Source organism: Ammospiza nelsoni, chromosome 6 (genome assembly GCF_027579445.1).
Source record: "Ammospiza nelsoni isolate bAmmNel1 chromosome 6, bAmmNel1.pri, whole genome shotgun sequence".
Lineage (NCBI taxonomy): Eukaryota > Metazoa > Chordata > Aves > Passeriformes > Passerellidae > Ammospiza > Ammospiza nelsoni.
Genome location: NC_080638.1, coordinates 61,801,896 through 61,816,167, shown reverse-complemented (window position 1 = coordinate 61,816,167; position 14,272 = coordinate 61,801,896). Strand labels below are relative to the sequence as shown.

The window sequence follows — 14,272 nt, the reverse complement described above, 5'->3', positions numbered from 1 at the left end:
CGTGACAGTCCCATCAGCAGCTGGATGAAAGCAAGAATCAGTCCCATCAGCAGCTGGATGAAAGCAGGAGCTGGGATGAACACACAGGCAGTTCCCATCAGACAGACCTGGCGTTGCCTCCTCCCGTTTGGCACCACGTGCTCTTGGGATTTTGCAACAGGGATTTTCCATCTGTTCCTGCTCCCAGAGGATCTGCCTTGGCTGGGTGATGGCTTGGGATGGCCCAGGCTGTGCCACAGGGCTCTGGCACGCTCCTGCCTGGTGGCAGGGAGGGATGGTCAGTGTCCCTGGTGTCCTGCAGTGTCTCCTACCTGGAAGAAGCTGCTTCCATCACCTGCCTGTATGGGAACAGAAGTGGTGGAAGCTGAGGACCAGAGAGCAAAGCCAGGAGGACATGGAACTTTTCCTCAAGTGCCTGCACTTCTCCCAGCAGAGCCACCCACGTCCCAGGACCACCCTCTGTGCTGGCTCCGGCGTAATCAGCACCAGGAGAGAGCATCTCCTCCTGAGTGGCTCAGAGCAATCAAGTCAGGCACTAATTAGCCTCCAGATTGTCCTCTGGAGACTTCTGCTGCTCTCCAGCAGAGACCTAGGGTGTCTAAAGTTAGCAGTGGTGGCACGTGGGTGTCCCTGTCACCCACGCCTCCTGCCTGGAGCTCTGGGAGCAGCTCTGTCACTGCCAGCTCTGTCACTGTCACTGTCACTGCCACTGCCTGGGTGACCTTTGCAGGGAGCCTGGGTGGGTGACAGGCTCACCCTGGGTGACCTCCCCAGAGCCAGGATCACAGCCAAGCTCTGCCCAGCCCCGAGAAGGAGGATAGTATGCAGGATGCCACAGGGCAGCTCAGCTTTCCAAACCCCAGCTTTGCTCATCCTGGCAGCATTTCTAGAGCCACATCCAGGTGACAAGTGTCACCACCCGTCAGGACCCACCATCAGAGCCTTGCTCTGCCAAAAGGAGTTGGCAGCCTTGAGGCAGAGCTGGGCTGTCACTCTGGGACACAGGGAATGCTGCCAGAGCATTTTCTCCACCTGAGATGAGTAAATCCTGAGGAAAGACCAGTGTTTCCCCCTGGACTTTCTGATGGGGCTCAACTCACCCTATCACCATCTCCAGCTGCTTTCCTTTACCCACACCCCCACATGCACATCCCTGCTGGCTTTGCCCACAAGCATATTCATCCATTTCCTCTTTTTCTCTCTGTGTTTTTTTTTTTTTTTTGGGCAGGCGTTTACAGAGATCCAGAAGAAGAGGCTGCTGTCATGGAAACAGCAGGTGCAGAAACTCTTTCGGTCTTTCCCTCGGAAATCCCTCCTGGAGCTGTCGGGCTATCGGCAGCAGAGGAGGTATGTGGGAACACGAGCCAGAAGTGTGAACATGAGCCAGCAGTGTGCCTTGGTGGCCAAGAAAGCCAATGGAACCTGGCCTGGATCAGGAATGGTGTGGCCAGCAGGACAGGGAGGTCATTCTGCCCCTGAGTGCTGTGTCCAGCTCTGGCCCCTCAGTTTGGGAAGGATGTTGAGATCCTTGAGCACATCCAGAGGAGGCAACGAGGCTGGAGAGGGGCTGGGAACACAAACCCTGTGGAGAACCACTGAGGGAGCTGGGGCTGTTTATCCTGGAGAAGAGGAGGCTCAGAGGTGCCCTCATTGCTCTCCACACCTTCCTGAAGGGAGGCTGCAGACAGGTGGGGTCGGTCTCTGACAGAACCAGAGGACACAGCCTCAAGCTACATCAGGGAAGGTACAGGTTGGATATTAGGAAGAAATATATATTATATAATTATATATTAATATAATATAATATAATATAATATAATATAATATAACATAATATCCTCCAGGAGGATTACATGGAGCTCCACAGCAGCTCTCCCCTCCTCAGCTGCAGCTCCCTGAGCTTTTTCAGCTCCTGTTTAGCAACATTTACAACCAACCCGCGCATTGTCGGGATTTTTCATTTCAGTTCCTATTTAATTTATATTTCCCTTTTAATTTTGATCGTTCACAAACTCAGTAAGGAGGGGATTTAAGCTTTGACATAAGTCCTGAAGCCCCAAACTGTTCGTGTTTTAGGAAAAAAAATTTCAACAAAAGAATAATAAAGTACTGGAATGCTCTGCAGAGCCAGAGGTGCAGTCAGAGAGCCAGGCAGGGCTGTGTTGGGAACACCATCTTTGCTCACTTCCAAGGTGATGCTGCATTTCAGGTGATCCTAGAAATCACAGGCTTGTGCCAAGAAAAAAGATTTTTTAATCACTTCTAACAACATCACCACTTTGTTTCATTTTTCAGTTTTTTATTCCCAAAAATACAAGTGTTTTGGAGATAACTGGGAGTACAGGAACTTCCAGGATGAGATTTCAGCTCCTTTAGCTCAGCCCTTCTTAATAAAACTTGGATTTATTAGGTCATTCTAACCTAAATTTTACAGAACTTGAGAAGTCTCAGAGGTGACCATATTTGTAAAAACAAACCTCCTAGAAGGGGAGAAAGAAAATGCAACAGCAAAAGCTGAACTTAAATTAGACACTGGAGAATCCACTCATGAGAATTCTCCAAGAAATCAAGTTCCTGGGGCATTACCTGGGTTATTTTAGATTGTATTTAAGAACAGACCCATTTTGCAGGAGTAAAATGAGCTTTAAAGGAAAGCAGTGTGGATCTGAGAACTGCAGAAGGGAAGAAGAGAGGATGCTGCACACCCAGAGTGCTCCTTCCCACTGCCTGTGCAGGGTGCAGGGACCACCTCGGTGGGCTGGGAGGGTCAGGGCCCCCTTGGAGGGGTCAGTGTCTCACCCTCGGTGGGGTGGGAGGGTCAGATTCCCTCTAAGGGCTCAGTGTCTTACCCCTGATGGGATGGGAGGAGTAGGACTCCCTGCCAGGGCTCAGTGTCTCACCTTCAGTGGGGTGGCAGGGTTAGAACCCCCTTGGAGGGCTCAGTGTCCCACACCTGATGGGATGGGAGGGTCAGAACCCTCTCCCAGAGGGGCTCAGTGTCTCACCTTGGTAGGGTGGGAGGATCAGGACCCCCTTGGAGAGGTCAGTGTCTCTAGTGGTTTGGGAGGGTCCGGGCTCAGTGTGTCACCCGGTGGGATGGCAGGGTCAGGGCTCAGTGTGTCACCCGGTGGGATGGCAGGGTCAGGGCTCAGTGTGTCACCCGGTGGGATGGCAGGGTCAGGGCTCAGTGTCTGACCCTGTGGGATGGCAGGGTCAGGGCTCAGTGTGTCACCCTGTGGGATGGCAGGGTCAGGGCTCAGTGTGTCACCCTGTGGGATGGCAGGGTCAGGGCTCAGTGTCTGACCCTGTGGGATGGCAGGTCAGGGCCCAGTGTCTCACCCCGGGTGGGATGGCAGGGTCAGGGCTCAGTGTGTCACCCTGTGGGATGGCAGGGTCTGGGCTCAGTGTGTCACCCCCATCTCTCTCTGTCTGTCTCTCCACAGCCGAGGCTTTGGCCAGTCCAACTCGCTGCCGAGCGCCGGCTCCGCGGGGGCGGGGCTGGCCCGCAGGAACCCCCGGCAGTTCCAGATCCCCTCCCGCAACCTCCCCACGGCCCGGCTGGGGCTGCTGGGCCCCTCGGGGCTGCTGGGCACCCCCCAGCGCAGCCCTGCTGCCAGCCCTGCCATCCTCAAGCAGGGCAGACAGGTTGGTCGGCGTTCCTGGCATTTCTGGCTCTTCCGTCCCTGTCCCACGAGCTTCATTTGTTTTTCCTTCTCTCACTTGTCCAGATCATCCCCAGGTTTTTCCCCACTCTTCCAGCGGTTTGCAGGCATTTGGGATGGGCTCCCCTCTGTGCAGTGGGATGTGGAGGTGGGAGCAACAGAAGCTGAGTCCTCAAAGTGCCTTATAAAATAGGGAGAGAGGATTTTGGCAAGAGCAGATAATGGTAGGAGAAAGGGGAGGGTTCTAAATTGGCAGAGGGGAGATTCTGATTCAATACTGGGAAGGAATTCTTCCCTGTGAGGGTGGGGAGACCCTAGCACAGGGTGCCCAGAGCAGCTGTGGCTGCCCCTGGATCCCTGGCAGTGCCCAGAGCCAGGCTGGACAGGGCTTGGAGCAGCCTGGGACAGTGGAAGGTTTCCCTGCCCATGGTAAGGGGTTGTAATGAGATTATCTGTAAGGTCCCTTCCAGCCCAAAGCATGCTGTGATCCTACAAGCCCAAAGTGGCTGTAAACCCACAGCACAGAGGGCTTTGCTTTGCATCCCATGCCTGTGTTTGCTCCCCACAGAACCTGTGGTTTGCCAACCCTGGGGGCAGTAACAGCATGCCCAGCCGCAGCCACAGCTCGGTGCAGAGGACGCGCTCGCTGCCAGTCCACACGTCCCCGCAGACCATGCTGATGTTTCAGCAGCCAGGTAGGCACCAAGGGGGGCTTTTCCACTCACCCACAGCCAGGTGAGATGAGAGGAGCTGTACTGGTGTGTCTCCCCATGGGCACATGGCACTCCCACTGGAGTATCTCTGAATTCCTGGGATAACCATACACCCCACTGGAGGGATTTCTGACCCTGTATGTGCCACGTTGACTCTGTGTTACAGTGCTGGTGCCTTGCCTTGCTCATTTCTGAGGGGCTGCTGTCAGGAGGGAAGGTGGTGGTGGCTGATCCATCACTTTTTCCTGATGGATGGCCCCAGCCCCGCTGCGGAAGCACTGCCTCCATGCACTCAGGGGAAATTCCTTCCACAGTGCGTGTGAAGGGAAATGCTGCTGTGTCAGTGCTTCCTTCCCCAGCACTGCCAAAGTGCTCCTGTGTATGGGAGCATCCTCTGATTCAGGGAGGATCCCTCTGACCTTGGACCCTGGACCTGGAGCATCCTGGGCCTGAGGAAGCCTCTTTGTGTATCCCTTCCTTAGCTTTGAGCCTTTTCCTCCCAACACCCCATCACCATTTACATCTGAGGACAGGGAATCCATCCCCCAGTGAGCTCTCCCTCATCCCTGCACTCCTGCTGCTTTGGGCTGGCAGCCAGTGGTGTTAAACTGCAGCATTTGGGCAGCAAATGTTCCCTTCAGCAGGAGCAGCAGCTGTTCCCAGGTATTGATTAAACACTGGGACAAGGGCACATTTCTCAGGCGCTGGAGGAGAATAAATGGGTTTCTCTTCGTGTCAGCCTGCGGTGGATGAGGGCGTAGGAGGATCTGGGAGCCAAAGACGTGGATTAAGTCGCAAGGAAAATAAGCAATGATGTGATGGGGCTCACAAACCACTGTTTGCCAGGCTGTGGGGGGACCTCAACCCTCCTGGATCTCGTCCCATGTTCCTGTGAGCCAGTGGAAAGCAGGAGATGCCTTCCAGCACAGTAGCACAAGCTGTATTTGCAGGTTTTGCTGCAGGGTGGGGAAAGTTTGCTGCTGTTTAGATGAGGACAGGGGTGTTGGAACGCTCCAGACTTCATGTGTGTGTCCCTTTTTTGTGCTCACCCCCTCAGGGATGTGGCAGTGATGATGTGGGTGGCTGAGTGGGGGCCAAGCTGGTCCCAGAGAAGCCAGACAGTGGCTGTGCTGGTCTGTGCTGCCATCCCATGTCCAAGCATGGACAGCATCCATCCCCAGGAGGTGACCAGGGCTGCCCCTCCCTGGGTGGGGTTTGCTCTTGCTTCAGCTGCCCCTTACATCTCTTATCAGCACCTGAACCCCCTCAGATTCATCCTTTCTGGACAACAGGGGGTGATGACTGCTTCTGTGAGTGTCTCTTGCTGAAGACGATTTTTCTGGCAGTCTTGTCAGACCCTCCTGGGGCATTTTTCTGATGGATTTTCCCACCAGAGCAGGCAGGCAGGGTCCCTGCCAGATCCCTGACCAGGATCTCTTATTCCCTTTGTCCCTGCAGAGTTCCAGGTGCCGGTGACTGAACCTGACATCAACAACAGGCTGGAGTCCCTGTGCCTGAGCATGACGGAGCACGCACTCAGCGGTGAGCATTCCCTCCTCCTGGGGCTCTTCCAGCACGTCCACGCCTCCTCTGCTGAGCCCCCCAGCCCCTGCCCAATGCCCCCCAAAAGCTGGGACAGGCTGTGGCTGTGACAGCAGCAGGGGCTGGACGCAGGGATGCTCCCGGGGCTGCTCCCAAGGGAACCGCGGCTTCTCTCGGCGCGGCGGCCGGGGCAGGGGGCGAAGCCGAACGCCGGGATCGCACCAGCACCAGTGGAGTCTGTGCTAATTAGCCACTCTTCAGCTTGCTAATGATAATTAGTGTTAGCTCGCTACTCTCGTTAGCTCTCGATGAAGCCCCTGCCGCCAGCGCGCTGGGATGGGTCACGGCTTTGGAGCGTTGTGCCCTCCTGCCACCGGATCCCTCCTCTGGCCAGGGTGAACCCCTGCCAGGCTGTGCCAGGGGCTGTGCCAGGGGCTGTGCCGGGCACCGTGCCCTGGTGCTGGCAGGCCTCACACAGCCGGGGGTGCCAGCAGATAATGGGCACGGGGAGGGAGGAGGAGCGGGGCAAAACCAAGCAGGGAAGATGGAAAGGCAGCAGCAGCAGCAGCAGAGCAGTGGAGAGCCCGGTGCAGCACAGAGCCCCAGAAGCTCCCGGTGTCCAATGGAGCCCCAGGCACCAGGGATGGCCCCGGCGATGGGACGAGCGCGGCCGCCCGGAGTCCCCAGTGAGCAGCTCGGGTCTGCTGCGGAAATCCTGCCTGGACTGTGACCCGTGGCTGAGGACAGGAGCCCTCGGAGAGGACGAGTGCCACCAGGCTCCCTGCAGATGCAGCAGCCCTTCCTGGGGAGAGGAACGGGAGAACAAGGACTGTGGGAAGCAGCAGGGCCCTGGCAGCATCCCTGGCTGGGAACACAAGGACACTTCTGTCACCCGAAGCGTTTCTGCGGCGCGTGCCCAGCCGAGGCTTAGCTGTCTTGTTCCTCTGCAGGGTACTGTTCCTCCAAGTTATTTTTTTCCAGGTCGCATTCCCCGAGCCTCTCCAAACCAGTTGTGCTATAAATAGCTCTTAAAAAAATAAACCTTTCGGGGGAGAAAAAACAAAACAAAAAAAAGGCGTAACAAACCTGTTTGTTTTTAGTGTCGAGGAGGGAGGTGGCTGTGGTGCCCCAGGTGGTGACAGGGAATTCTCTGTTCCACAGCCACTCTGGGGGCTGCCTCCTGCCACTCTCCATGCTGGGGATGGGGTTTGGGATGGGGGATGCGGGCTGGGATCAGGGCTGGAGGGTGGGAAGTGCTGTTGGGTGCTGATTTCTGCCCCTGGGGGTGGGGACTGGGGGCTGCTGGTACTGGGGTCAGTTTTTGGGGTGGGTCGTAGACCCCTCGTTCCCGGGGTTGGGCTGTGGCTGGATGCATCCCTGCTGTCACAGGGAGCTGGGAACAGGGGCTCTGGGGACACAGAAAGGATGCCTGGGGGCTTTGTGTCCTTCCACAATCCTCAGATGGAGGAAAATTCTGCATCCTCTGCGGTGCAGCTGTTGCAGGGTTGGGTGAACCATGGGCAAGGCAGCCCCTGGGACCAGCTCTGTCCCTGTCCCCTGACTCCTGGTCAGGGACAATGAACTTGTCATGCTGTAGGAGAGTCCCAGACTGTCACCTGCCTTGTGACGAGTCCAGGCTGCCCAGAAACCCCCTCTGCTCCTGGGAAAGTGGTTGTGGGGCTGTGGCAGAAGGCCTGGACTGGTGTTGGGACAGCGACCTGGGGAAGCTGCTGCGGGGTGGGGACAGTCGGTGGCACAGAGGGACCAGCAGAGCACTGACACCCCAAAACCCTTCTGCACCCCTTGGGGAGATGGGAGGTGGTGAGGGTGGCCCCAGCACCGCCTCACTGTAGGGGCTGTGGGTTGGGGGGTGCTTTGGGGGCGTCCATCCCCTAAATCCCCAGCTTGGGGGTTCCAGTGCTCACTGGGGCTGCTCCTAATTGTCCCTTCCCACTTGCAGATGGTGTCGACAGAACCTCCACGATCTAGAAGGCGTCGCCACGGGGACGCTGGGCGGGACAACAACTGCTGCGGGTCCAGCGGCGAGGTCGGGGCTTGAGGGAGCCTCAGCGATAGCTTGCATCCTTTCTCCTCTCTCCTCTCCTTTCTCCTCTCTCTATCTCTCTCCTGTTTTAATTTTGTGAATGTGTAGATTGTCCTTGTGAACATATCATTAGACTTGGAATTTGTGTTGTCATTTATTACATCCGTGCTAAGGGGGTGGGGGGAAAACGATGGCAAAAAAAATTTTAAAATCTCAGCGACGACGATGAAGCAGCACGGGGAGGTTGGGCTGGACATGGAGGAGGAGGAGAGTGCTGACAATGGGGGGCTCACCGTGGGCAAACCCTGCTCCTGGACAGGATGCCAAGGAGCACGGAGCACCACGTGGGGGTGTGTGACCAAAAACCCTTTGGGGAGGATCCCTGTCCTGCCAGGGCTTTGGGGCCGGCTGTCCCTTCTCTCGAGTTTCGCCGCTTTCGGGTGCGGGCTGACCCGGCGAGCCCAGATTGGAACAGAATTAATCAAATAACCCCAAAATTTCCTTTCCGTTCAGCCAAGAGATCTGCAGAGTGGAGGCAGCATTGTGCTCAGGGCAGTGGAGGGTCAGGGGGTGCCTCTCCCTGCGCCCCAGTTGGATTGGGATGCGGGATGGAGCGGGGGCATCTCACCCAGAGGAGGGTCCTGGGGCAGTCTGTGAATTTGGGAACACTGGGAGAGGTTCCTGCATCTGGCTCCACACATCTGGCCCAGCCTGCCCAAATCCAGCTGTAAGGGGCTTTTCCAGCATGGCCGATAAGAGATGAAGAGCCCCTATATAAAAGCCAAGTCACAAAGGGCACCAAAATGCAGCTTCCCTGCCTTGTTTTCTTGGCATTACCCGTGGGGCTGGCAGGGGCTGGGCTGCCCCTCACCCACTGCTGCTTTTTATAACAAAAGCTAAATTTGGTGTTAAATTGGTAAATCTGACCCAGCACTGCTCTGACCTGCAGTGATGCTCCCCCCAGTCCCAATGCTGCTCCGAGTCCTCCAATGGAATAATAACAAATATAAAATCAATTAATTGAGCTGATGGGTGGCAGCAATATTTCCAAAATGGGCTGTGGGGAGGACATGGGCAGCATTGTGTGCCAGGATCAGAGGGAGCAGGGCTCAGGGGGAGCCAGAGCATGGGCAAGGCTGGGAGACGTGTGAACCCTTTTGTCATGCAGCGTTTTTAAGTTGTTTTTCTAAAAAAAAAAAAAGAAATATATCTATATCTATATATATATATATATATATGTATACAAAAACCCAAGTGCCAAATGCAATGTTTTATGTTTGCTGTTCCTTGGTGTCCTGCTTCCCGGCAGACAGGAGGTTGAGGGGGGTGATGGGGAGGGTGGAGAAGGGAAAACCCGAAGGCCAGGGAGGTTGGGAAGAGGAGTGAGGAGGTGAAGGCAAAGCAGGGTGGGCGCTGGGGACCTGGGTCACCCCCGAGCACCCCCGGCTTGTGAGGTGTGAGCAGAGCCACCGTGGCAGGAGCCTCCCTCAGGGAGACTCCAGTGTATTTACAGAGCTGAAATTCTATTTATTCCTTCGCTGACTATGGACACGGAGGTTTTCTGATTGTTCAGAGAGATTATTTTGGATATTTTACCTATTAACTTGCTGTGGCTGGGAACCATGATAATGTCTGTTATTAACAACCACCAAATAATTCAATTGTTTTATCCTTTTGATGTTAAAAAAAAAAAAGAAAAAATGCTTATTTTCCATTGACAGTCTAGAGGTTAATAACGACTTAGTTGTGTTTGCTGTTTCTTGTTTTGTTTTTTTGAGTAAAAACAACAAAAAAGTGGCTTCAGTTGTGTTGGGGAAGTGCTGCCTGGCTCTGCCTGCCCGTGCTAAGTGCGGGTGGCAGAGCTCCAGGGAAAGAAGCTTAAAAGGGAGGGGAAAAAAAAAAAAAGCTTGAATCCTAAAAGAAAAAAAGTTATTTATAGAAAGAAAAAAGAAAAGAAAACAGAAACTCCTCCGACAGTTGCATGAGTGAAGTCAAATATTCAGTAATAAAGCAGCAGTGCCTTTCTTTTTGTACCCCCGCTGCTGTCCCCTCCCTGTCCTGTTGGAGATGTCACCAACACGGGGTCCTGGGGGTCAGGTGGGCAAATCACCCCCTGTGCTGCCCCCGGGACCCTCTCCTGGTGCTGTTCCCCCGGCCAGCCCAGCACACACAAGTGCCCTTGGGCCCGGCGGAAGGGACACAACCCTGTCCCTTCAGTGGGGACACAACCCTGTCCCTTCAGTGTCCCCATCCCTGGAGACACAACCCTGTCCCTTCAGTGGGGACACAACCCTGTCCCTTCGGTGTCCCCATCCCTGGAGACACAATCCTGTCCCTTCAGTGGGGACACAACCCTGTCCCTTCGGTGTCCCCATCCCTTGAGACACAACCCTGTCCCTTGGGTGGGGACACAACCCTGTCCCTTCAGTGTCCCCATTCCTGGAGACACAACCCTGTCCCTTGGGTGGGGACACAACCCTGTCCCTTGGGTGTCCCCATCCTTAGGGACACAACCCTGTCCCTTGAGTGGGGACACAACCCTGTCCCTTCAGTGTCCCCATTCCTGGAGACACAACCCTGTCCCTTGAGTGGGGACACAACCCTGTCCCTTCAGTGTCCCCATCCCTGGAGACACAACCCTGTCCCTTCAGTGTCCCCATCCCCTGTCCCATGTCCCCATTTCTGGGGATACAACCCTGTCCCTTGGGGTGTCCCCATCCCCAGAGATACAACCCTGTCCCTTCAGTGGGGACACAACCCTGTCCCTTTGGTGTCCCCATCCTTGGGGACACAACCCTGTCCCTTCAGTGGGGACAATCCTGTCCCTTCAGTGTCCCCATCCCCTGTCCCTTCCGTGTCCCCATCCCCGGGGACACCCCGAGCTCGGCTGTGCTGGGGTTGAGCTCAGCTCAGCAAAACCCCCTGAGGGGTTTAGGGTGGCGGCATCCAGCAGGAAAAATCCCAAACTGTGGTGGAAGCTGGGTCAGCACTTAGGGAAGTGATTTCTGTTGTCACCTTTCTCCATGTCGGGTTTGGCTTTGGGAATGTGCCTGGTGGAAAGGGGGTGGCTCCCGCAGACGTCTATAATTTGCACACAGCGACAATAACACTAAAGTTGATTTTATACGAGTCATCAGAGTTTGCAAAGTGAGTTTTATTTTTTGTATTCCTTTATCTTTACTTAAAGGTGAATGTGTATTCCTCTGGGAGGAATAGGAAGAAAAAAAAACAAAAAAGAAAAATACATTAAAAAAAACAGGAATGTTAATAATGTTAAACAGAATACTTCCTCCCTTATTAATATATATAACCCTGATGTATTTATGCCTATTGTAAGCTGACTTTAAAGAGCTTTGACCTCTCTTCTGTTGCATGCCGTTCCCGGGCAGCCTCTCCTTGTCCATGCATGCCTTTTGTCCTGGTTTTTCTGTACAAAGTTAGTGCACAAAAGAACTATTTTTGCCTAGTTAATGTTGCCGAGCAATGCCTATTTTTTAAATTTTAATTTCTTTTTTTGTTGTTTTTTTTTGTCATATACGGCAATAGCATGTTTGTTACATGTAAAAGCTTCCAGATATAAAGAATTACTAATGTTTGGAGATGCCAGTCTTTGCAAGTGTACAGTTTTCCAATGTTGTTCCCAGTGAAACACCCTCGTGATTTCCACTTGCTCCCATGTATTTATTACTCATTTCTTCCCGTGTAACTAGGAACCATGGCTATATTTCATATCTGCTCTATATTGAAAGTGAAGGGAGATGATTAATACAAGGTTTTGTAACACTGGGGTGTGGCGCCTCCTTATTTATCCCCTTCTTGGCAGCTGGCTTTGGACTCCTTGAGGCAAAAAAAAAAATCAGAATTCAATAGATGTTCATCCCGTGGGCAAGAGGGGAGGAGCCTCCACAGTTCCACAGGGGTTGGGATCTTTATTTAAAGCCTGTGGCAGAGCTTCCCAATCCCTGGCATTCCCCATGCAGCTGCTTTGCTGTCCCTTTGAGGACATCCTTGCCCCAGGAGCTGTTCAGGTGCAGGATTTTCCTTGGAAATCGGGGCTGGAGCAGCTCAGAGGCTGTGGAGGCACATGGGGGCTTGGCCCAGAGCCTCAGTGTGTGTGTGTGGAGAATTTTGGGGTGAGAATTTAAAGCTGGGTTCTTTCTGGGCTTAAAACCTGCACATTTCAGGCCCTGCTGGGGCTGGATCAAGCAGAGGATGCTCAGAGCCAGTGCTGCCACTTCCCGTGGATACTCTGCTGTGGGAAGTGCCAAGGGCAGCACCTTCTACCCCTGGTTTTTCCCATAATGTCTCAAACTGAGCCTCCACATCTCCAGGCTGACCAAGGCCAGCCCTGCAGGTTCCTCTCTGCCCCATCAGCCTGGCCATTCCTGCATCCAGGTCCAGGGGTGCCCTCCAGAGACCTCCTGGATGTCCCAACCCTGCTCATTGTCCCTCCACAGGCATCAGGGTGGCTCAGGTCCCCCATGAGGAGCAGAACTTGCAAACACATTCAGGGTTTATTCAGGTTGTTTGAGCCCTTCATCTGCTGCTTCTCCTAGGATGAGGCTCCTGGTGAGCTCTCCAAATGCTGATGGTGCCAAGACCCCAGAACCAGGTCCTCAATTTGGGATGCTCCCAAGCATCTTGGGCCAGGCCACCCCAGAGGGGAAATATTTGCCATGTATAAATAATAAAATTAATTCAGTCCCACCTGAATTTCCCTGTCCATCCACAGCCCATGGCCATGGCTGCCTGCACTCGTGGGGAATTGGCCTCCCAACACAGCTCAGACAAACTTAAATCCCAAAAAAAGCCATCTCCTTCCATACAATTTGCCTTTCCAGGTTCCTGTGCTGCTGTCTGGGTCTCTCAGTGCAGGGTTGTTGCCCTAACAGAGAATGGAAAAGGCAGAAACACCTGGGTTGGAAAAGTGAAGTTGGAAGGGCCAAAAAGGCTCCAAGGAAATTCATGGCAGCCACAGGTCAGGGAGAGTCTGTGGGTCCTGTGCCTGGCAAAAGGAAAGAGCCTTTAAAAAGGAAAAACAGGAGGAGAAAAACAACAACAACAACAACATTTCCATGCTGCCAGAAGCTGCTGGGTGACTCCATTGCAGACACTAAAGGCTTTACCTGGATTCCACCACACCTGAGCCCTGTCCAGCCCAGGGAACTCTGATCCCCTTCAGATTGCAGCCCCTGCCCAGCTGGGAGCAGAGCCAGGAGCTGCTGGGCTCTCAGGATCCCAGCAGGAGCTGGATAACCCCACACGTGTTAACATGGTCTCTTATTCCATGTCTGCCTGTTCCAAACGGTGGTGGAGAAGCAGCCCCAGCCCTGGAGCCGGCAAGTGCCCCTTCCAAGGGGATGCTCCTGCCCCTTCTCCTGGCCTGGATCCTGCTGTGGGTACAAATTCCTCGTTTTTAACACTGACTGGGATGTCCCAGGGAACAACCTGCCCAGCAGGAAGGGATTTCCCACTCCAGGGAAGTTTTATGCAAGATGCAGAGGGCTTTTCCAGCAGAGCTCATCGGGATCAGGGAATAATGGATTCCCCACGTCTGCTGGCTGTGCCAGAGGCAGGGTGATGCTGCTGGCCTGGCTGCCAGCCAGGAACGTTCCAGGATACACAAATTCCCAGCTGCTCTGGCAGCCCCGGCCAGCAGAGTGCCCTGTGCCACCAGCAGGAGCTGCTTTAGCTGGGATCAGCAAAGGGATCAGGAACGCACCCCTGGGACAGGGATGGGATCAGCCAGGGCACCCACAGAGCTCCCCAAGGCTTCAGAGCCCAGCACGGGGGCCTGGAGCAGCAGAACAGCAGGGGAACAGGTTCAAACTAAAAGAGGAGAGATTTAAATGAGTTAGGAAGGAATTTGTTACTCAGAAGGTGCTGGGGCCATGGCACAGGTTGTCCCCAGAATCTGAGGCTGCCCCATCCCTGGAAGTGTTCAAAGCCAGGTTGAACAGGGCTTAGAACAAGCTGGGATAGTGGATGGTGTCCGTGCACACAGCAGGGACTGGACAGAAGATGATCTCCTTTTTTTTTTGCAGCCAAAACCATTCTGTGCTTCTATAGTTTTCCCTCTTTATGGAAACACCCCATGGACAGAGCCTGCTCAGCCAAAATCCCCTCTTATCGAAAGAAAATCGATTTTTGCCTAATTTTGAATAATTTTTTTTTTTTTTTAAATACCTCATCCTGAAAGGTAGCCTCTGCTTTTGGACACACCATCTCCATCCCCACCCCTGTCCAGGGGCAGCACAGGGGGTGTTGGCAGCATCAGCCAGCAGTGGGGTGCAGTGCAGGGTGATGATGGT

General features: G+C 54.2%; 1 protein-coding gene across 4 annotated transcripts in view; it reads left to right on the top strand.

Moving 5' to 3' along the window:
- SAMD4A (sterile alpha motif domain containing 4A) overlaps positions 1-11,560 on the top strand; it is a 102,613-nt gene extending 91,053 nt beyond the window's left edge. For 2 of the 4 annotated variants that reach the window (XM_059473470.1, XM_059473467.1), the window contains 5 exons: positions 1,229-1,347; positions 3,444-3,645; positions 4,231-4,357; positions 5,834-5,917; positions 7,878-11,560. In XM_059473470.1, the coding sequence (XP_059329453.1) occupies positions 1,229-1,347; positions 3,444-3,645; positions 4,231-4,357; positions 5,834-5,917; positions 7,878-7,906 (561 nt within the window). In that variant the 3' untranslated portion in view covers positions 7,907-11,560. Of the gene's footprint in view, positions 1-1,228; positions 1,348-3,443; positions 3,646-4,230; positions 4,358-5,833; positions 6,959-7,877 lie in introns of those variants that run through there. The other 2 variants (XM_059473469.1, XM_059473466.1) reach the window with 1 other exon arrangement.
- The last annotated feature ends 2,712 nt before the right edge of the window (positions 11,561-14,272 follow it).